The following is a 24,489-nucleotide window of genomic DNA, read 5'->3' on the forward strand; positions in this document are numbered from 1 at the left end:
ACCTCTGCATCATTCTAGGCACTGGATTTTTTTCACCCTCCTTATTTGTTCAATCCCAAGTTCTTTCAAACCTACCTCCACTAGATCTCAAGTCCATCTGTTTCTCCTTTTCTTCTGGTTCTAACCACTATCTTGTCTCACCTGGCTACTAGAATAACTTTCTTATTGAACTTCCCACTCCTATGCTTCCTCCGGACCATTCTCTACAAAACATGCAGCACACACTTTGGGAAACAAGTGATCCCTGCCTACAACTCATTAGTGGCTTCCTATTGGCCTTAGAAAATAAATCCAAACTTCTTACCACATTGTACCTGGCCTGGCATGGTCTATTCCCAGCCCTCTTCTCTAACCCTATTTTAGGTAACTCTATCCACCTCACACTTTACAATGTCCAATCACTGCAGCCTTCCAGTTCCCAGAACAACCTCTGGGCCTTTGTTCTTGCTGTTTCTTCTGGTTGGAATACTTCTCACTTGATTCTTTCCATGCCTAACACCATCTCATCTTTCAGATTTCAGGCTAAATGTCACCTAATCACAGATCAACCAACAAATCTTAATCAGGTGCCTCCAGTTCCTCTCTCCCACAGAACTATATTCTTTTCCTTTTTAAATACTTTTCATAATTTTAAATCATGCTTATTTGTTGTTTGATGTCTGTCTCCCACTCTGGATTGTAAATTCTATCTACTGTGGCATATCCAGCACCTAGAAGAGTCTCTGATACAGAGTAGTCACTTAATGAACATTTTTGGGTGTTGTTGAATGAATGTCATAGAGGAACCTGCAGGAAACCCTGAAGATACTAAGGGACAAAAGACAGGAATTGGGTGCTTGGATCTCAGGATTTCTGGTGGTTGGGGCTTGTAATCAAAGACTGATAAATCCTTCCAAAATACTGGTTTCTTGTTTATTACCTTCTCAGGCTATAATTTGAGTGAGTAGAAATGCTGTATTCCTTTCACCACACCACCAATATGGTGTGGCCCCTCTTGGAGATAATAACAAGCATATTTTTAGATTTACTATGAGCACCTTAACGGCATTATGCCATTTAATACAATTCAATAAGATATGTATTGCTATCATTTCCTATTTTACATTTGAACAAACTGAGGCACAAAGGTAAATAGCTTGTTCAAGATCTGAGGCACAAAGGTAAATAGCTTGTTCAAGATCTCAGGGCTGGTAAGAGGTAGACAAATGAATATAAATATGTGAAGTCCAACCTCACAGTCTGACTTGCTAACCTCTGAGGCACAGATGCCCACATGGCATTGTACCTATACTCCCATAGTGGCCTCTACCAGTCCTTTAAATATAATGTTTATCTTGGACACACTTACTTTGTATCTCTGGCTCAGACTTCTACCCTGAGCTCCAGACTCATTTGTCTAACTACCCACGCTACATCTCCTGGGCATGTCAAACTTAACTTTTCAAAAACTGAGTTTATGATCTACCTCTGTACCCCCATCCTCCATGCGCAAACGTGGTCTGCCTCTATTTCCTCTTCTCAATAAATGGCATCAGGAATCATGAGATGTGGAGACGTGTGTATACACACACACACACACACACACACACATATATATATATACATACACAACTCTTTGAGAGATGGACTGCTTGGATTAGATAGTGGCATGCCATTTCTCCTGCCTTACTGTTGCAAGGACCATGACTGTTACATACCAAGGCATGGACCAAAATTTAGTAAATTGAAGGTTTTCAGTATGTTCTTGCTGAATAAAAGAAAAAGGAAGAATTTTTTGTGTGAATCTCATCTCTTTTTACTCCAGGTAATTTCCCATGATATTCGTTAATTTTTTCAGTCATTCTTCTAAGAATATTTTTCCAAACTTCTCTAAGTGGTAATTTTTCTCTCCCCAAGGTTTTATTCCCAGGAATTTGTATTGCAGTATATTAATGAAACAACTCTATGTTTCGTAAAAATCATTTTCATTTCTTTTCACTTGGGCTCTTGTGCACTTGGATTTATATGGCAAGGAATACTTAATAATAAGGAAAGACCTATCTAGAAACAGCAGTGTAATCATTTGGCAGTAGAGAAAAGAGTGATTTATGGGCCATATAATTAGCAGTCATCTGTTTCCCATTTATTTCTCAGGACTGAAGTTCAGAAGGCATTCAGTAACAAGCTGTAGGTAATGCCTTCTCAGTTTTTCCTTGGAAAGCTGAATATAAATAATAAGCCCCATACACTATATTTTCCCTTAAGTATGTAAAAAGGGCAAAAGGACACACACACACACACACACACAGAGAGAGAGAGAGAGAGAGAACTCATATTATTTGCTATTCAAGAGAATTCAGGTAATGTTTTTTTCTTGAGATAATCAAAACAACTTTTAATAGCCCCAAATAAAATCTCAGTTCATTGGTAACTTAATTTTGCTTTACATGAAGGAAAGCCTCTTTGTTTTTGTTGCTTTGTTTTCTAAAATATGAAATTCTTTTAAGATGAATTCATATAAACTGATAAAGCAACAATTCAGATTCTATGCATCTTAAATGCATTTGCAAAGCCATTATTTATTTAAACTTCAGAAGTTGTCAGGTATAATTCAAAAGCAAGTTAAGAGGTGAGGGTATGGAATCAGCTCTGTCTGGGGTAAACATTCATTTGGCTGTGGGTGAGCCACTTGTCACCCTTCTTTCTCTTCCTCTAAGAAACTGAAGGGAAACCACTCTCACAAGGTTCTTATGGGAATAAGATGGGGTAACATGTGAATGTGCTTTGACAATTGCAAAGCATGAAAAATAAATAAATAAATAAATAAATAAATAAATAAATAAATAAATAAATAAATAAAATGAGGTTGTTATTGTTATTATTTAAATAATAAGTGATTTTCATCAGGCTGAATAAATCAAAACAGCTATCCTTTTATGCAGAAAATGGTTGAGATCCCACATCAGAATTTTAGTTGATTCAGTATGTATTCAGATAATGAACTTAGCTTTTCTACATATAGAAATGTGGTATTTAAATTGTTCTCTGAGTAGAATATTTTAATATATTTTTAATGTTTCCATAAATTTATGAGAGATCTTCAAATGATTATTTTCCCACTAGATTGTTTATTTTCTGTAAATCCTAACAATTACAGTAAATCTATGGAGAGAGTAATCTCTAAGCACTATATTCTGCTCTAAATCATTTGTTTAATTCAGTGAATCAATCACATTTCCATATAGTGTCCTCTGTGTTGCACAATTTTACTCTCTCATAGGAAGATGAGTGAATATAGAACCTTAAAAGAAAGCTAAGTGAATTTAAAGAAATCCCATTATCATGATTAAAATTTCCAACTTAGGAAGCCACAAAGCCTTCCCAGATCTGAAGTATATCTTCATATAAAGAAAAAGAACTATTTTTAGGAAATACAGTCTTTCTTCTGCTTTATAACTTGGAAAACTGTGCTATGTATTGAAGAGCATGCAGCAATCTTTTCTAAAGTCCAACAAATGCTCAGCTGAAAAGCTGTGAGACCATCTCAGATCCCCAAGGCATCATTGCATCCACAGGCATGAAATGGGGTGGGACTGACTGTGTATGTGTGATGTTTCTGTATGTTCTGTATGGGCATCACAGCCTGTGAGCTCATTTACATACCCTGATATAAACAGCTGTGCCAGGAGGACTGCCCATAATAGGTTACTGAACAGAGGAAAGCAGTTTTTGCAAAGAGACAAAGCATTTGGCCATTGCATTTTTGGTTGTTACTGGTTTGTCCACTCCCTGGACAGGCACCTCATTTGCAGTAACCTGCAGTGTTCACTCTAAGAGTCACTTCATTGACAGTCACTGCCTGCTTCACAGGAATCCAGTATTCACCTGGGCCAGGTCTAACTGCCCGCATTTCACTAATCATGTTCATGGATTAGACAGACATTGGGTATGTGGTACCTCTGTGCCAAGCACTGTGCTAGGCCCAAAGGATTCAACTGTGAATGACAGAAATATTCCTTGTTATCAGGAGGGTTATACTCAGGGCACTCTTGTCCCAAGCCAGAAGATAAAACCTCATTTCAGCCTGAACTGCCAGAAAGTTAGACTTTTCAGACCAATATTAGAGAGTGCCTGCCACTCACTGCTGATGGGCCCTGGCCTTCCTACCCTTGGGAAATTCAGCATCACACCAGTCTCTGAGAACATTGCAGTTGATGCCAGTTTGATTTTCATAATATCTTGATGAGTTTATACACGTATAATATTTATAACCCTTGAATGTTTATAATTCAGGTCAAAAAGACTCTGAATTAAAGTATGATAAATGAATTACAACTTTACATCCATCTGCAATTTGAAAACAATTTCCCATAATGCACATTGACCCCAGCTAGAGGAAAAAGTTGAGCTTCTATTTTCGTCAGTTGTGCAAAAACAACAACAAGAACCAACAAAGGATTGTTATGCAATACTAGTATAAGGAAAGTCTAGCCACAGAACACAAAGTCCTAACATATCTGTCAACATTCCTAAACTATAAAAACTTAAATGCCATGCAGTCCAGATCAACCCTATATGAGAAAGATGGGGATTAGTAATTGGCCACTTTACTAATTTAAACTAGTTTGGCTCGTATTTTCTCACTTTCCTTCTACAACTGACTCCTCCTTGTGGAAAGTGACTTCCCAAGAGAAATCTCCTAATTGGTTTTTCATGTCCTTTTGGCCAGAGGCATAGACCAAAATCTGTTGGATGGTTATCGGGGTGTGAAGTCCTAGTTTTACTTCCCTACGTTCTAGGTTGATAAAAAGCCCCAAAGGAGGCAAAGGTCTTTGGCCAAAGAACACAGCTCTTTGAAAAAGCTTTGCCAGGCACCCACTCAGATTGCAGTCTCACATCTTTTGGCTCGCTTCATCTCCACCATCAACTTTTGCTTTTGCCTGGATCACTGAGAACATTCCTTCTTCTCCCTTATTTCTTCTCCATGAAACAACCACAGTGATCTTTGACAACCTAAATCAAAGTGGTTTCCCAGTGTTCCTAGAATAAAGTCTGCTGCACGTTCTGTCTTCTGCTCACCTTCTCAGCCTCTTCTGATGCCACTCTTCCCTCCTTAAAACACCTCAGCCCGTCTGCTCTCCTTTCTCTCCCTCAATATACCAGGCAGCTTCCCAGCTCAGGGCCTTTGCACCCAGAGCGCTCATGCTGTGCTCTTTCCCCAGCTGGTGCCTTCTCCTCCTTAGGTCTCAGCTCACATGTCACCTCCACAGAGAAGACTTTCCTCGACCCCTTGTCCAAATGAGTATGTAGCTCCCATAATTGTTTCTCTTATTACTTTATCTTCAGAACACTCATTATTATCTGAGCTTATCCTTCCTTCTTCAGAACACCCATTATTATCTGAGTCTCCCTTCCTTCCTTCCTTCCTTCCTTCCTTCCTTCCTTCCTTCCTTCCTTCCTTCCTTCCTTCCTTCCTTCCTCTGTCTCCCTCTCTCTCTCTTTTCTTTCTTTCTTTCTTTCAACAGAGTCTCGCTCTTGTTGCCCAGGTTGGAGTACAGTGGTGCGATCTTGGCTCACTGCAACCTCCGCCTTTCGGGTTCAAGCGATTCTCCCTCCTCAGCCTCCCCAGTAGCTGGGATTACAGGCACCTGCCACCATGCCTAGCTAATTTTTGTTTTTTTAGTAGAGACGGAGTTTCACCATGTTGTCCAGGTTGGTCTCGAACTCCTGACCTCAGGTGATCTGCCTCAGCCTCCCAAAGTGCTGGGATTACAGGCGTGAGCCACCACGCCTGGCCTATCCTTCCTTTTCAACTTGTTTTTGCCTATCTTCTTTAACATTTTTGTAGAATGTAAATGTTATTCATACCTCCCTTGTTTGCAGCTGGGTCTTCAGCTGGCATGAGTGCCACACACACAGTGGGATGTTTGTTAAATGAATAGGTGCACTTGGAAGGGTCTGGTCTATTGCTGAAGAATGCCCCAAATCATAAACTCTGTCCAGGTCCATGCATTCTAAGTTCCAACTCAACTTAAATTGTGGGAGCCTTGAATATACTTTTCAATTTAGTTTCTTTTTTCTGTTTCAGTCCTCTCTAATAAATAGTGACATTATCTTTGTGAAGTTGCATGCCCCATGGGAAGTCCTTGGAAGATATGCAGAACAAATGAATGTAAGAATGCCTTTCAGGTAGGTGGAAATGTATTTTATTCCACTCTCTCTGCTGCTTCACTGTAAATCTAATGTTCTCCTCTCTCAGAATAAATAAAACTGAAATGCAGATTGGAAGGCCATTAGAGGAGGGACTCTTTCAAATGTTTAGGATATGCAAATAAGCCTTTATGGCCAATAATGATTTCATGGCTTTTTGTGAAAAATTCTGGCTAATTCAGTTCTTAGCAGGTAGATATTTCCAGTGCCTGCAATAAAGAAGCATTTTCCAAGTGGCATTTATATTTCCAAAGTGCCATTTTTAGAAGTCCTATATACTACTGCTTTGAACAGCCAGACCACAGGCAGCAGTTGCACAGGGCCGTATTTTCATGTTCTTTACTGACCAGTCCCTTCCAGAAAAACATTAAAATGTATTTCTGTAGATACAAGTGCAAGAAATTTCATGACAATGTGATCTTCTTTTTTTTTAAAAAAAAAACCTTTTTAAATTTTAAAGTCATAAATACTGTGCAAACCCAAATATTGATATTTGTTCCAAGGGGAATTGAAAATACTTTGTTTATATTCCTTAGTTATTTAAAAGGATTAATTTACCTTCATTTAATGAATATTTTTATTTTCCCTATGGATTATGGAAAAGGGATCTGCATTTGCTATATAGAAATAAAATATTAAAACTGAAATTGGAAATGCCAAGATATGTGGGCCTAAAAAGGTGGTTGGATGTAGTCCCAAGGACAGTTCTGAAGGGACTCAAAGAATGACGTACTTTTGGTTTGCAATTTGCCAGTAAGACCACATTAGGTGGCAGAAATGAGGCAAATTGGTACCAGCTCTACAGTCTGTCTCTTAATGAGCTGTGGAAAGTTGTGGAGACAAAGAACATTTATAGAGACAGAGAGAAGGGTTAGGGACACACTTAGAGAAGGGCAATTTCCATTCACAGGCTTGTAATATATCTCCACAGTGCATCTTGTCTTCTTTGTTTATTGGCCTGTATGTCCTAATACCTAGTCAAAATAGAGGCTGGGATTTCTAGCATCTGTTTTCCTGGAGGCAGAATTCTCAAAATGCATAATAAATTTAGTTCTGATCTTATGATTTATTTTTGTATTTAACTGTTAAAAAGAAAATCTGAGAATTCAAGGATTAAAAAAAGGAATACATATATATATAATATATGTGTCTGTGTGTGTGTATGTGTGTGTGTGTGTGTATCTGTGTGTGTGTATATATGTATATATCCACTAGGGAGAGATAAGGAATGTCAGTTTAGATTCCACTGAAAATTTTTATACTCTAACAATTAAAACCAAATATTTATCAATGATATAATAAGTATCTAATGTGGATTAATACCATATCATACCTAAGAACCAAAAGAGAAAGAAAGAAAACCCTACAAAATATGTCTAGATAGAAATTTATACACCACTCTCCAGTATAAATAAATCTCATAAAACCTTCTGCCAGAACACAACTCTGTAACATAGAACCCAGGGAGATTATAGAAACTTGAGCAATGTTAATGCAAAGCAAATTCTCCTACTACCTGCAAAGAATTTTATACCTGAAGGGTCTGACCGCATCATGCATAACACTTCTGCATGCCTACTGCATAGCAGACATGTGCTGCCTCCAAGCAGCACTTGAGAGAATGTGAACCACACAATGAAATGAAAAACAATGTGAACAATAATCTTTTTAGATATAGGAATTCTTGCATGATAATTTTAGAAGAAAATATTGTTAATGTGTGACACTTACTGACCTCATTAATATTAATGTGGTTTTACCTACTAAGCTTGGCTTGTTGCAACCTGATGGATTTAAAACTTTTGCTATTATTGTGTCCACAGTTTCTGACAAATAACTCTAGTCTAAGGAGATACATGCATTTCCAAAAGAGGAATTCTCCCACTACATCATTTCAACAAAATGTACAAACATCATTTTGGCTGAATTTAAATGCCCAAAGAATCTTCATAATTTTGTGTAGACGGTACTTCTGAATCCCAAGTTTAGTCTCCATGGATTTTTATCCCTATAATGTTTAAAAGGAAATAGAGGAATAGGTTTCTTATGAGAAATTAGAGTAGAACTTGCTTCTTAAATACCTATATGTCCATGGATTTTTTTTTAACTAATAGATTTTACTTTTGAGATAATTTTTTAGGTTTATAGAAAATTGAGAAGATACCTAGTGTTCCAATATAGCATACACTAAAGTATAGTATATTGTCCCCTTCTCCCCAAGCCTACAGTTTCTTTATTATTAACATCTTGCATTAGTGTGATATATTTGTTAAAATTGGTGGACCAATATTGAAAAATTATTATTAACTAAAGACCATAGTTTACTCTAGGGTTGATTCTATGTGCGTTTGGTTCTGTGGGTTTTGACAAAGGCATATCATGTATCCACCATTGCAGGATCATACAGAATAGCTGCACTGCCCTGAAAGTCTCCTATGTTTCACCTACATTCCTTCTCCCACTGACCTGTACCTCTGGCAACCACTGATCTTTTTATTGTCTCTATAGTTTTGCCTATGTTTTAAAGCTTTCACGAATATGCAAAAAAAATTGGTGGTACATAAACTTACCATTTACAGAAGTGAGCGAGTTCAGTAACAGTTCAGGATATACATAAAAAGCACCTGTTTCATTATTATTCCATTCAGTTTCGGTTGAAGCCTAAAATATGGAAAGGGAGGTTGAATTTTAATAAAGAATCTAATACATATACTCTCCATTCAAATTATACCAACAATTTTCATTTTTAACATTTTTTAAAGGTAGATATATAGCAATCTGGCAGAATAAGTCTGATTTTTTTTCAAGTTTCCAGAATTCCTTGATTTTACCTATTTAATTCACCTACAACCAGGACCAGTGGTCAGCCAGTGTGCCCAGTGTGGTTATGTACAGCTGGGTGTTGATGCTGACAAGTGAGTGTCCTTCCCATACTGGTTGTGAAATAAATGTATATGTCTATACCATGAGAGAAGTGTCCTCTGTAAGCTTAAAGTGCTGTATAAATATTCGTTAATATAATAGCGTGCCCATTAAATTATGTATGTTGTCCTCTGATCCATCCTTGCATTTTCCTGGGGAAAAAAGCTGACTTCAGCTGAAGCTGTGCAAATACCAATCACTCCAAATTATCATACTGCACATGTTTTGCAGGCGAGGAGCAACCACTAAAAAAAAAAATTATGGTAATGGGTAGAGGAAGAAATACCAATGGAAACTGTTGCATAAGATTTCATGACTCAAAAACGCATGCCCTGTGTTCCCACTGTATTTCTCACTGTTAATCTCTTTTTAGTTTTTTCTTCTTCACCTCTTACAGGCTTCTATCTTCAATCTCCTTTCCTTCCTTGCTAGTTCAAACTGTAACTGACGATGGGTTTTCTTCTCGACTGGCTTCATTTTTGCTGTTCTTCCAGGAGAAAAATCTATTACCTGCCCCGCCGTTACAAGTTCATGAGCAGGTTAGTAGCACGCTGTGTCCTGACGGTGTTTGTCTTTCTGTTGGCCCGTGTGCTCCAACAATGACAAGGAGCTATAAGTTGGGGAAGATGAGCCTATGTCACATGGGAAAGCTGGCTGCTATGCACATTTTAAAATCAGCTGTGTCTGATTAGCCTGAAAAAAAAAAAAAAAAAAAAGATGAAAACGTCCCTCTCCGAGAGTCTTCCCTGTGACTTCTCCCCACTTGGGAGGATGCCGTTCATCTGCAAGTGTGCTGGGGCTATTGCTTTTCAGCCAATTCTCTTTTTTAAAAAAATGTTCAATGGTTTTTGGGAAACAGGTGGATTTTGGTTACGTGGATAACTTCTTTAGTGGTGATTTCTGAAATTTTGGTGCACCCATCACCTGAGCACTGTGTACTATACTCAATGTGTAGTCTTTTATCCTTCACCTCCTCTTTTTAGGCCATTCTATTAGATAAATTATCAAAAATCCCAACAAATTTGGCATAGATGTCCTTCCTTCCTTCCTTCCTTCCTTCCTTCCTTCCTTCCTTCCTTCCTTCCTTCCTTCCTTCCTTCCTTCCTCTCTCCTTCTCTCTCTCTCTCTTTCTTTCTTTCCTTTCTTTTTTGTCTTTCTCTCCTTTCTTTTTTGTCTTTCTCTGTCGCCCAAGCTGGAGTGCAGATCTCGGCTAACTGCAACCTCTGTCTCCTGGGTTCAAGCGATTCTCCTACCTCAGCCTCTTGAGTAGCTGGGATCACAGGAACCTACCAGCACGCCCAGCTAATTTTTGTATTTTTAGTAGAGAGAGGGTTTCACCATGTTGGCTAGGCTGATCTCAAACTCCTGACCTCAGGCGATCCACCCGCCTTGGCTCCTGAAGTTCTGAGATTACAGGGTGAACCACTGTGCCTGGCCAATGTTATTTTTTTCTATAAAAATTCCTCCCTCCACTATAAGTAATTTGAAAGCTTGAAGTGCAGATAGTCATCCTTAGCTGCTGGCTACTTGACTTCATGAGCGGGGTCCTCCTATGTTAGTAATATTTTGTTAATAACATATGCAGATGTATAGCCTCAGGTGCCCTTCCTACCCTCTTTTCTGCCAAAAAAAAAAAAAAAAAAAAAAACCAAAATCCCACCAGATGAAGATTGCATTTACTATACTTTGTATCCTCCCAAAGCTTGTTTTTCCTTGTTGTTTTTTGAGGAGCTCGGGAGAAGGGGAATGCATCAATGATGATGTTCTTTAATTTGATTCTCTTGCGATCATTGGAGAATCTAATTCCAAAATCTTAATTCATCTTATGTTTTCATTCACCCTGAACTAAGCTGATGGTTAAACTGGGAAACTAGTAAATTTCTCTGAAAATCCTAGTTAGTTCAACTCTATGAAATTTAGAACTCAGGTTCCCTCTCTTTACATGCTATGTCGTGTGATAAATAAAAGAGTAGTTGATACATTTTGATGGATTCACTCAAATGCATGTGCACTCAATGAAGTACAGTGTGAGAACTGACCTCCAAAGAAATGAAAATATCGTTCCTCAAAAATTACCTGTGAGCAAGCAGTTCTTCTTTCGTTACACAGTTGATATGGCATTTGGATTCACCATGATTTAGATTGCTCCCTTGTCACATTATAATCATCTATAAAATCCTGGTACAACAGTTTAGCCTTTGTTAATAGTTCTCAAACTCCAGCCAGCATCGGAATCACCTAGCGGCCTTGTTTAGGCACAGATTTCTAGGCCTCAGCCCCAGAATTTCTTGTTCAGTAGATCTACAGTGGGGATAGAGAATTTTCACTTCTAACAAATTCCCAACTTCAGCTAATGCTGCTGGTCATGGGATCATGTTTTGGAAACCATTGGTCTGTATGATAGGCCAAGCTCCATCTTGCCATTAAAGTAAGGATTTAACTGACTATGAGAGGGGAAAACAAAAACCAAAATCAAAGAAAACCTGAAGGAAACAGCAAGGTGAAGAGATGTTTCTCCCAACTTTGATGGCCAAGTGGAAATATCAAGTTTGTATGTGATATTGTTTCAATCTGTTCAGTGAAATATATTCTAGATTCTAAAAAGAATGTAGAGTGGGAAGAGGTCTTATTCTTGTCTGGATTTGCCAAGTCATCTAAGTCAGTATATGTAGAACAGAGCACATTGGGATCATAAAACCGATATTGGCACTGGATGACTTTGGGCAAGTTCCTTCACTTCTCTGAGCCTGAGTTTTTTACGTTTATAAAACAATATTAATTTCTACCCTGTATGGTTTATGTGAGGTTTAGTGCCTACTATGTAGTTGATGTGCACAAATAGTATCTATTAGTAATTATTACATGTAATATTTAGAAGGAGATCCTTATGCAAAGATATAAGGGTATTCTTCTATTCTTTCCTTTGTGCTTCTGAATTTTTTATCCATCTCTAAGTCTCTCCTTTCTTCTGTCCTCTAGCAACTAGTCCACTAATTCTGCTCTGATTTTATCTGCCAAGTAGTCATTTTCTCCATTTATATTTTCTATATAGGCATTGGCTCTACTTCCCACACAGTCACCTAATTTAAAACCTAAGGGTCCAGGTGTGGTGGCACACACCTGTAGTCCCAGATACTTGGGAGTCTGAGGCAGGAGGACCACTTGAGCCAAGGGGTTCAAGCCTAGCCGGGGCAACATGGTGAGACCCCATCTCTAAAAATGTAATTAAAAAAAAAAAACCTAAGGGTCATTTTGGATGTTTTGCTCCCTCATCTAATCAGTCTCTCAAATTCTGCAGGTGCAGATGAATATTTCTAAAAGTCCATATATTACTCTTCCTTCCCACTGCCATTGACTTAGCTGAGCTCCCATCACCTCTTGCCTAAACATCAGTTTATCTTCCTGCCTCTTTTCTGACCACTTCCAAACTCTCTTCTGTTCATCTCCTAAGTAGCAAATCTGACTTATGTTACTTGGTGGCCATGATAGAGTGATCACAATAAGGTTAAAAGCCTTAGCTTAATTACAGCCCTTTATAAACTATCCTTACCCATCTTTTCCCTCCTGCCACTCTTTACTCCATCCATATTGAACTACTTACTCATCATTTTCAAATACATATTATGCTCACGTGGGTTTATGTGCTTTTGCATATAGTGGTCCTTCTGGAAGATCCTTTCCTTTATTGTTCACCAAGGTGGTGTCTACTCAGTCCTCAAAACTCAGTCCATATTTTTGCCTTTGCCCAGGTCAAATGATCTCTTTTCTGCTTTTCCACTGGGATCCTATGGCCTCATCACCCTGTGCTGTAATCTATGATGTATGTGTCTAGCTCCGTACCTGGGTGATATTTGAAGACAAGGATGACTCATTCAATTCTGTATTTCCAGCACCAAGCACATAGTAGATGGAGTGCATGAACAAATGAATCTCCACATGAGTGTGTGAGAATTGGAGTAGGGAGAGAGGAAGTCACAAAGAAAAGAATCATGGAAAAACCAGGTCTGCCTCAAGTGTCAGACACAGCCTTGGGATGAAAACATTTGCTCAAACAAGGGTCAGGGGGATAAACAATGAGGGCTTAAAAGAAAAGAGTGATAAAAGGAACTATAGAATCTCAAGGTTTTATGGGATATTAAATGCCATCAAGTCCAACCACTCATCAGACACTTAAACTTCTGCTTTTCTGGAGACAATAAACTCCCTAGCCCATCTGTGGGCAGCTGTGACTATTACAAAGTTCTTCCTTATAATAAGCTGTAATCTCTGTCTCTTTAACTTTCATTCTTTGATTGGTGTTCTGCCCCCTGGATACATATAAAGTAATCTACAGAGCAAAAAGGCAAAGCATGTGAGAAAGATTGTGAAATATAGGCAAAAGGGCTTGGCACTTAGCAGCTATTTGGAAATTCAGAGTTGAGGAGAATGAAGTTCTTATACCTAAGGGCTAGGGAAAATGCTGTTGGAGGTAAAAGAAGACTAGAAATCGAGAGGAGATACAAGTGTGGTGAGGAAGTTGACTTTTTAAAATTAATTCTGTATTATAAGTCACAGTAGATTTTTGAGGTGTTTGTGTCCTAAAGGCCTTTGGAATTGATGGCAAAGCAGCTGAAGAGAGTGGTAATGCTGGAGAATCCAGTGTGGGAGTCAATGGCATAGAAGCTATACCTTAGCTAGGGGAGTGTATGGAATTTCCCTGGCCGAGAGGTAGAGTTAAGAGAAGAGGGCCTGTGGCAATTCCTTTGAAAATCTGCATTAATGGAATGGGGGGGACACCTGAGGAGAATGAAAAAGAACAATTAGGAAGTAGAAGGAGAATGAAGAGAGGGTAGTGTCAAAGGCACCAGGAATGAGATTCCACAAGGAGGGCTGTGCTTCAGCTTCTGATGATTGATCAGAGATGAGAATCAATTCCGGATATTTAAAAATTTCAGTAATCTCCATGACAGCAGTCTCCATGGAGTGGTGATTCTCAAACGTGTGTGAGGATCATTTGGAGGGCTTTTAAAAACACGGATCACTGGGCCCATCCCCAGGGTTTCTGATTTGGTAGGTCTGAGGTGGGGCTCGATAATTTGCACTTCCATGAAGATCCTAAGTGACGCCTAAGCTGATGTTACTGATCCTGGACCACATGTTGAGAACCATCACTACAGAGTGGAGGATAATGGAAAACAAATTACAGCCAGTGGAGGAAGGACGAGGGCTGGATGAATCAGAGGCAAGGAGGGTTTGCTGCTACTTTGATAAGTTTCATGGTAGAGGAAGGAGAAAGAGGGAACAGGATTTAAAACAGGAGCCAAGAGGAGGAAAGCAGCGGAGACTATGACCTTATGACCCATCACATATTCTCCATGTGTGCAGAGGAGAAGTTTTGAGTGAATAAGAGCTTGAGAAATCCTTCTTTCTAAAGCTGAAGGAACAGCTTACAAAATACTAGTCTTTGGCCTGAAAGCATTGATGCTACTTCTAGTGCGCAAATCACAACTGCAGAAGAATTTAGGCATTGGAAGGTACTGGAAGACTCTGGGCCAAGCTAAAGGAAAAAGAAATCCCAACAAAGGTACTTTCTTTAGAATGGCCTCTCAAAATAGGCTTCATTGCATACCACATAGAATTAAGTCTGATATCACTGGGATGTGTGACTTTCTGAAGCCCAGGGTATGGTGTACATTTTAAAATCCATGTTGTCAGAAAATGTTGCGTCTACCATAACTCTTCATTTCACATTGGAACAGACTGATTTAGATGATGGAGAGTGTCTTTTTCTTTGTAGCCAGCTCTGATATTCTAAATTAAAGACCATATATACAATTTGCCATCTAGTAGTACATCAATAATGAAACACTGACCTCCAATATCCTAAAATTCCCCTGTCATATGAAATATGGATATTTAAGTTAGCTTGTAGTTTCATTTCTATCAGTGATACTGAATTTTATTAATCCATGAAAGCATCTCTGAAACAAACCTATTTCCTAGGAATAAATGAATTAATATCTCCAAGGTTTCTGAGCAGGCAGAGAAATAAAGCACTTTTTTCATAAATATCCTTATTTTAAAAAATCACTTGACTCTCATAAAGCACACTCATGTAGTTCAGACCTGTATTTTTGGAGTTAATGCTCTTTTTATCCATGTACTTGGTCTATTAAATGCTGCTTTCACTCTTATCTTTGGACAGGCTTATAGCCATTATAAATTGACTATCCAATAAAAAGGAGGAATTTATCATCTTTTGGCTGCCCTTTTTTTGGCTTCACAAAATATTACAAATATAGTCTGTGGAAGATATGATTACAAAGTAACAAATCTGATTGTTATGGGTGGCTTGTAGCTGGAGTATCATTACTACTCCTTCACCCCCCATATGCGTTCTGCCTGACTTGATCCTGGGTGAGGCTTGACAGGGTGAATGCTGGACCCTATTCCATTATACATTCAATGCAGTCACAACTTATCAGATGAGCATATAGGCAAAAAGACAAAATACTTTTGTATTTTCATCCTCGTTTTAAAAAACTAATACATGTAAGCCTTTGGAGTCGTCTATAAGGTATTTAGGCTATGCTCCAAATAGTAGCCCTGTGACCTAAAAGAATAACATTAGCTTTCTAAGATCTCTAAATCCTATCCAGGTAGAGCCTTGTAAATCTGGACACTTGGCTGTAAGAAAATGAAAAAGAAATACATGCCTTCTGCTGTCTATTATCATTCCAAGAGGGTGTCATTTACTGCAATATAGAGCTGTGTGCCACTGAAAGAAAGAAGGAGGAAGGAAAGAAAGAAAGAAGGAAGGAAGGAAGGAAGGAAGGAAAAGAAAAGGAAGAAAAGAGAGAGGGAGGGAGGGAAGAAGGGAGGAAGGAAAAGGAAAGGAAAAGGAAGAAAGAAAAGAGAAAGAAAAGAAAAGAAAGCTCATCTGTAGGTTCCCTCTAGGCATATCATCGCTGATAATGTGATCTGTTAGAAACATGATGCTATTATTATAATATTCTTTACTGGGGAAAAGGAGGTGTCTTCAAAGTAGGCCTGCTACATTTAATTCAGTCTGATTAGGTTATCATTAGTGTACATTCCCTCCTGTGTTATTAGTGGCTCAAGTGAAATGGCCTTTCTTCTACTTCCTCAGGGTATGCCCACAGCATGCAGGTTGGCACTCTATACATTGTAGGCAGTTTATAAAGGTCTCCTGACAGGTTAGCATGTTGGGAGCAAGATCCTTTGCACATATGTGGCCTTTTCCTTCATCATCACTTCTCCTAAGTTGGGTAGGATTAACTCCCCTTTAGAGCTGAGGGAACTGAGGGTCAAAGAGATCAAGTAGAACCTTCCCAAGACCAAACTTGGGAAGCCATTGCAGAGCTGGCAAGTCTACACCCATTTGCTTATACTGCATTGTCAGCTCTTCCCAGGTACCCGGGATCTCACTTATCATGAATCAGCAAGAGGGAAACCTGAACTTACCATCAGAACGGCTTTCTATAAAAATAACTCACCTCATAGTCCAGACGTTAACTTGACAAGTTAAGGCCAGAAATGCCCAAGTGTCTGATCCATTTCCCCTTGTTGATTTGCCTGTGTAGTCTGTAAGAGGGCTTTTGCTCAGTAAATGGCAAAAATGGAACAAAGTGACAACATACCCAACCAAAATCAATGCTAAATCATTAAGCCAATGTTTTCTCTTTTCTATTTCCTATTGGTGGAGGCTTCATTAAGTAAAGTCTATACTAAAGTCTACTCCTATACTGAAGAGACAAATGGGGTGCTTTCTGGTTGGTTGATTTCCAGACTTTAATATATCTAAGTAAATTTCAGGGTTAACTATTTAGGGAGGTTTATTAGGTGGGGACACAGACCTCAGTCTATAAGGGAGAATCACAGATTTTGAACTTCTATTGGGAAAAGAGCAATCTATGTAAAAGTTCATCATTATTGTCACCATAATTTTCTTCATCCTAGAAACTATCACTCATTTGAGCCCTTTGGTCATCCAAGGCATTGTGTAAGCACTTGATATCCATGATCATGTTTAATCCTTAACATTGCCTTATTCTATGGATTCTGTTGGCTCATAGAGGTTTAATTACTTGCTCAGCAAGGTCTATAAAACTGGAATGTGAATCATCAGCTTTCAGCTGACTCCAAAGTCCATCATTGTATACTGAAGGTTATCTATCATTGTATACTAGAGGTTACTTAACATTGTATAAAGGTTATCATTAATTCAAGTTTGAATTAATCACATAAGTGACATAATCAGGATATTATCACCCAAATCACCAACAACATGTAGTATCTAAAGAATATCTGGCTGATCGTCATTTTAGAGATGAGAGCACTAAGGTTACATGAGGAAAAAAGGCTTGTCCCAGGTCACACTGATGTATGACTGCACAATCAAGAGTCCAACTTGAGTCTTATGCTTTCCAGCCTAGTGGCTTTTGCACTATGTGCTTCTGTCTTGCGTGACTGAAGGGGGCCCTAAGTGAAGTCTGAGTGTGGCGAAGTTTGGAGACAGGAATGTGTTTGTGGAAGAGCAGACTAGGGGAGCACTCACTCACTATCCTGCCACAGAGAGGTAGATTCTTGTTCCCAGAGCCACCTAACTGGGAGGTGAGAACAGCACATGGAATGGCAGCCTTGACTGTGGGAGCCTGGCTAGCTGTTGCCAGGTCTTGAGGAGAGGATCAGACCAAGAGTGTTTTAAGAGGTGTATTCATTTCCTATTGCCATCATAACGCATTGCCACAAATTTAACAGCATAAGACAACACAAATGTATTAGCTCACAATTCTGTAAGTCAGAGGTCAGGGAGGGGAGGCTCAACTGGTTTGTCTGTTCAGGGTTTCCCGAGGCTGCAATCAAGGTTTTTGTCACCTGGGCTCTTATCTGGAGGCTCTGGGGGAAATCTGCTTCTGGGTTCATTTAGGTCGCTGGCACAATTCAATTCATGTAATCAGTGGACTGAGATCTCCATTTCTTTATTGGCTGAAAGTCTTTCTCAGCTTCTAGAGGCTGCCTGCATTCCTTGCCTCCTAGCTCTTTTCATCTTCAAAGCCAGCAACAGTAGGTCAAGTGCTTCTCAAACTTTGAATCTCTCTGATTCTCCTTCTGCTACATCCCTCCTGCCAGAGAAAGTTCTGCTTTTAAAGGTCTCCTGTGGTTAACTTGAGCCCATCTGAATAATCCAGGATGCTCTCCCTATCTTAAGGTCAGTAACCTTCCTTACATCTCCAAAGTCCCTTTTGCCATGTAACATAACATATTCATAGGTTCTGGGGGTTAGAGTGTGTACAACTTTGTGTGGGAAACTCTGGTAACCAGAAGAAGACACAAACTGCTGACCATGTTTGAGTGTTTGGTTTAGTCATAGTGAAGTGCACACAGCATTTACAGGCATGTGTAATGGAACCTGGACAATATGCTTTGTCCACCTGCTTCTGCTCAGGCTCCCCAGTGAAGGCCAGTTCACACTCTCCAATCCCCATGCCCAGCCAGTGTCTCAGGGATTTTATTTATTTATAAGATGGAGTCTTACTCTATTGCCTAGGCTGAAGTACAATGGTGCAATCTCGGCTAACTGCAACCTCTGCCTCTCAGGTTCAAGTGATTCTCCTGCCTCAGCCTCCTAAGTAACTGGGATTACAGGCACACACCACCATGCCTGGCTAATATTTGTATTTTTAGTAGAGATGGGGTTTCACCATGTTGGCCAGACTGGTCTCACGGCTATAATCCCAGCACTTTGGGAGGCCAAGGCAGGCAGATCACGGGGATTTTATTTTTAAGATGTTCTTTTTAATGTCTTTCTTCCACCATAGTTTAAAAAAAAAGCCCAGTTCCTTTGCTTTCCATCACTTTTATGTTAGTACTGTGTGGTCCTTAAGAAATTATTAATAATGCTTGCTATCTGTCTGGCAGCTTCTCCAAAGTATTTCATACTCACCATGTTTTATGAGCCCACTAACCACTCTGTAAGGTCAGTAAGATGATGATGATGATAATGATGACTATTGTTACTATTACCTCTATTTTATAACGTTGGAAAAGAAGGCTCTGAGTGGTAAATAACTTGTGGAAGGTCATACAGCTGAGGCGCAAGACAGCCAAGTTTTAGGCACCGCAGTTACAGATCTCAGCCTCCTTTTACCATGCCAAGCAGCATCCTCTTGCCTCCTTCTCGATTCCTCTTTTTCACATATTTCAATTAATTAATCATTTTGATTATCCTGTTCTACTCTCTTTTCATCATCTCCACATTTCGATTAAATTGTGGTGCCACCAGCTGGCTGCTGAAGGCTGCTGTTTCACTCCTATAGAGTAGTTATGCTTGACTTTTTTTTACATTTTTATTTGTTTTTATCCATGCTAAGCACTGTACCCAGCTGGATTCAATTCATAGTCATTGCATGCAGAGCCCAGATTCTGTGGGAATGTGAATTTTACAAAGTGTGATCTGATTAGTGCTGCAGACTGGAGATGTGTGGGAGGTAAAAGCTCTATAATAAAAAAACCTTTGGGCCAATGTCCTCTTTCTTGAATGAGTTTTAAGGCAATCAAATGAAATAAAGCCAAGAGCCATGGGGAAGGACACCAACTTAGCTGAGGAAGTCTAATTTATGAGTCCATATAAGGACTAAATCATTGAGCATAGACAAGTGATAGATGCTGGTGAAACACAATTAACTTTGAATTAAAAAGCAAAAAACAGAAATATTAAGAGGCAAGCTGGTTGCTCAATTTTTTATTTTTGGAAAAAAGAGAAAAACAGTAATAATAGCCAGCATTTCCTGTACACCAGACAGTTCTAAAGACTTTATATGTGTATTAATAAGTTCATCATCACAACTCTATGAATTGGGTATCATTATCATGCCCATTTGATAGATAAGGAAACTGAGGCTCAGCAAAGTCAAATCGCTTGCCCAAGGTTCTGCTGTTAATATTAACAGAGCCAGGATTTGAATCTAGGCATTCCAGCCCCATAGTTCATGTTGTCAACCACTGTGTCATGCTGCTTCTCTAAAGCCCATCATCTCACTATATTTTAAGTGTACTTCTTTTGGGGCGGAGGGTTTTCTTTGGGAGGAGAGTCCTAGAGCCACTGTGAGATTCTTTTCAGTTTGACCTTTTGGGAGTTCTGAAGAAGTACAGCCACCACCAAGCAGAGTTGGGGTCATGGTGAGGCTGGAACAATGCTGAGAATAAAGGAGATAGCAAAAGAGAAGTTTACCATTATTTTTTAGTTTGGAATTGATTGGTTACATAAATAATATCATCTTCAGCTGAGAGTTTCACTGTGATGGTTAATTTTATATGTTCAACCTGACTGGGCTAAAGGATGCCCAGATAGCTGGTAAAACATTATTTTGGGGTGCGTCTGTGATAGTGTTTCCAGAAGAGATTAGCATTCAAATCAGTAGACTTAGTAAAGAAGCTGATCCTCCCCAGTGCAGGTGGGTACCATCCAACCCATTGAGTGGAGCTAGAAGATGGAGGAATAGTGAATTCGCTGCTGCTTGAGCTGGGACATCTCTCTTCTTCTGCCCTTAAACATCAGTGCTCCTGGTTCTCTAGCCTTCAGACTTGGACCAGGATTTGCATTGTTGGCTCATAAGATTCTGGAGGGCTAGAAGTTGCGCAATCTGCAGTTTTTAAGAAGGAGGCCTAGGAAACCTGATAGCATAAGTCCCATTTCTGGTCCAAAGGCCTGAGAACTAGGAAGGCCAATGTCCAAGGGCAGGAGAAGATGGATGTTCCATCTCAAGCAGACAGCAAATTCACCCTGCCTCCACTTTTTTGTCCTATTCGGGTCCTCAATGAATTAGATGGTGCCCACCTGCATTGGTGAGGGCCAACTTCTTTACTAAGTCTACAGTCTTGATCACTAATGTCTTCAGGAAACAACCTCACAGACACATCCCAAAATAATGTTTGTCAGCTATCTGGGTATCCCTTAACTTAGCCAAGTTGACACAGAAAATTAGCCATAACATTCACTGAAAAGAGTACATTGCCACGTAAATATATTGTTTTAGTTAGGAAAAAAAATAAAGCATGACCAAATTCCATGTGTTTTCAGTTAATAAATTTAGAAGATTTTTTTTTCCAGTAGTATAGACACTTGAGGTAGTGCTATCATTTTAAAGTTTGGTGTGGTTTTTGCTCCTTCTGGTGTTTTTCTGTGTACAGTGATTGGGAACTGTTCACTTGGAAGCCAGATGTTTTCATCAGCAGAAGTCAGTGGAACTGAGGGACCAGGGAGATAGCCAGAGAGAAAACTGTGGCTGCAAACCACTTTTAGAATACTGTTGTTTTCATTGACTTGGCTTCATTAGAGTGACACATGTGTGTCATGACGCCCTAGCACCATGAGAACCATGGAGCCAGCTTAAAAAGAGATCCATGAAAGCCAAAAATCCTGCTGCCTGCTGAGAGGCTGCTGGGGGAGGTGGGAGAGGCAGGAAGCAAATCATGGCATGGAGCTCTCTGTGCACAACCCCCAGGATACACTGCCAGCACCCCCTCCCCAAAGTTAACTACAGCTAGAGCTCTTCTCTGACCTCAGATGTTTTCCAAACACAAAATGAATTTTTTAGAACCTACAGAATGTAAGTTAAGGTCTCTGCTGCTTGCTTAAGGGACTGTTGGAATATTTTTCAGAGCTTTCCAGCCTTGTTAGGACTGCTTGGTCATTTATTATTGGCATGTGGGTGGACATCTAACTCACAGCTGCTATTTCACAAACTGTAATAATATTGAGGCCACTTGGTGAAATCAGAACAACACTAGAGTTCTGGCTGTCTTCTTTCCATCTAAAACAAGGGTATCAGGAGTGCAGTGAGAGGGCCTGGAATGTGAGGTATGATACTTGTGGCTCTGTGGAGACTTCTCTCCTGTGTTTCAGGGTGATGCTGACATGCTGTACCCTTTGGTCTTGCCTTCCGTGTACCACAGGATCGATAAACAAATAAGCAGGTTTCGGAGATGGTTACCTAAGAAGCCAATGAGGCTGGACAAGGAGACACTGCCAGACCTGGAGGAGAATGACTGCTACACTGCCCCTTTCAGCCAGCAAAGGATCCATCAGTGAGTATTCCATGTTAAAGCCCCTGTCTTACTAAGGATGTGCAGCTGTAGTAGAGCCTCACCCTGCACGCCTTTGATTGCTGGGCATGAGGAAGGAAAGCGTAGTGCCCTTCTCCCCTAAAAGTCTCGTTGAGTGTTCATATCCCTTTTATTTCAGTCAGGGGAAGATAACTGCTGTAACCAACAATCCCTGCATCTCAGTGGCTTAAGATGATACAGTGCTTGCTCATGTGTGTGTTGGGTAAATGATCTTCTCCACAGAAAGGCAGTGACCCAGGCTCTGTCATTCTCATTGCTTTGCCAACCCCCTGCGCATGGAGCCCCCTGCAGGCTCATCCGCATCCAGCCAGCAGACAGGAGGAGTGGCCTACACCTTTTCCTATTGAACAGAGGGTTTTTTGTTTTCTGGTTTTTGTTTTATCTTGGTTCACTTCTCAGTTCCCCTTTCTTCAGCAATTCACAGGGTTGCCTTAGGAAAAGCCACATCACCTGGCAGCCCACTTGCTGACTCGTCTGTCAGACTGTCTCAGAACAGTTATTTGTCACTTTTGACATGTGGGAGGGAAAACAAGTTGGCTAAGTAACTGAGCCTGTGAGGAACTGAAAAAATGAAAGAGAATTTACTCTGAAGCTTCTGAGATGACAAGAAATGATGGCTGGATGCAGGGCAGGGCAGGCAGGAGGACAGAAAAGCCTGCCGTGTGCTGGAGACTGTAAACAGTAGGAGAAACACAGCCTCCAGTGGGGTCAGAGATCAGGTCGGCCCCACCTTCCTTGCAACAAGATCAGGAATTCCAGACCCTCCTGCTCCAGCAGTGGTGACAGCCTCAGTAAAAATGACTTTTTACTGAAGGGAAGAAAGGAGTGATGGATTTAAAAAAAAAAAAAAAAAAAAAAAAAGGCCGGGCGCGGTGGCTCAAGCCTGTAATCCCAGCACTTTGGGAGGCCGAGACGGACGGATCACGAGGTCAGGAGATTGAGACCATCCTGGCTAACATGGTGAAACCCCGTCTCTACTAAAAAAATACAAAAAACTAGCTGGGCGAGGTGGCGGGCGCCTGTAGTCCCAGCTACTCGGGAGGCTGAGGCAGGAGAATGGCGTAAACCCGGGAGGCAGAGCTTGCAGTGAGCAGAGATCCAGCCACTGCACTCCAGCCTGGGTGACAGAGCAAGACTCCGTCTCAAAAAAAAAAAAAAAAAAAAAAAAACTTGCTGATTTTGTGAGAAAGTAAACCAGGCCGAGTATGGCGGCTCACGCCTGTAATCCCTGCACTTTGGGAGGCAGAGGCAGTCAGATCACGAGGTCAGGAGTTCAAGACCAGCCTGACCAAGATGGTGAAACCCCATCTCTACTAAAAATACAAAAATTAGCTGGGTGTAGTGGTGTGCACCTGTAATCCCAGCTACTCAGGAGGCTGAGGCAGGAGAATTGCTTGAACCTGGGAGGTGGAGGTTGCAGTGAGCCCAGATTATGCTATTGCACTCCAGCCTGGTTGACAGAGCAAGACTCAAAAAAAACAAAACAACAATAAAAAAAAAACGAAAGTAAACCAAATGGCAGTTTTCAAGAAGTTGCAGGGATTTCCATGTGGGGACATATTTCAGCAACAGAAAATCAGTTAAAGTCTGTGGAGCTCTGCAGGGCAAAGGGGAAAGGAAAAATCAAAGAATAGATGTTCTGCATCAAAAATGTGTAATAGTAAGAGCAGTCTAATGCAGGGAAGCAACTCTGTATGCCTCTGAAATAGCCGAGCTGATCCCCACAGGTCAAATTGAAGCCAACCCAGCTGCAGTATGTGAACATTTGAAAGGGTCATTGAAGCAAACATGAAATTCACAGACTGGCCTCAAAATCTTAGTTCGATCCTCAAGAGAAACTGGGAACTGGAAGGGACATAATGTTAATTCAGAGATTAGGGTGTTTTCTTAAGAGAAAAAGACACAAAAAAAGCTGATGTGTTCCCACACTTAATTTAAACCCCTACCATGTCTCTCTTGTTCATCTTGGAAGTTTTTTAGACAATGAGTTGTTTCCCTAATTCTTCTGGAATGGTGACTGGTTTACAGGCAGGTTTTCCCTGTGCTTCTCACCTGTTTGATAGAGTGCCTAGCACAGTGCAGAAGGGTATCACAAATTGTGGATGATGGATGGATGGGTGCACTGCTATCAACCTATTTGCTGGGTGGATGGATGCATGGATGGATACATGGATAGGTCACTGGATGGATAAGTGGATACATGGATATGTCACTGGATGGATGGATGGATGGATGGATGGATGGATGGAT

At 40.2% G+C, this 24,489-nt stretch overlaps 1 protein-coding gene across 3 annotated transcripts in view; it reads left to right on the top strand.

Moving 5' to 3' along the window:
* ANO4 (anoctamin 4) overlaps window positions 1-24,489 on the top strand; it is a 325,972-nt gene that overhangs the window by 169,128 nt on the left and 132,355 nt on the right. For all 3 annotated transcript variants that reach the window (XM_023185625.2, XM_023185703.2, XM_023185780.1), the window contains 3 exons: window positions 6,068-6,168; window positions 9,606-9,650; window positions 22,069-22,200. In XM_023185625.2, the coding sequence (XP_023041393.1) occupies window positions 6,068-6,168; window positions 9,606-9,650; window positions 22,069-22,200 (278 nt within the window). The remainder of the gene's footprint in view (window positions 1-6,067; window positions 6,169-9,605; window positions 9,651-22,068; window positions 22,201-24,489) is intronic.

This window comes from Piliocolobus tephrosceles, chromosome 10 (genome assembly GCF_002776525.5).
Source record: "Piliocolobus tephrosceles isolate RC106 chromosome 10, ASM277652v3, whole genome shotgun sequence".
NCBI classification, from domain to species: Eukaryota; Metazoa; Chordata; class Mammalia; order Primates; family Cercopithecidae; genus Piliocolobus; species Piliocolobus tephrosceles.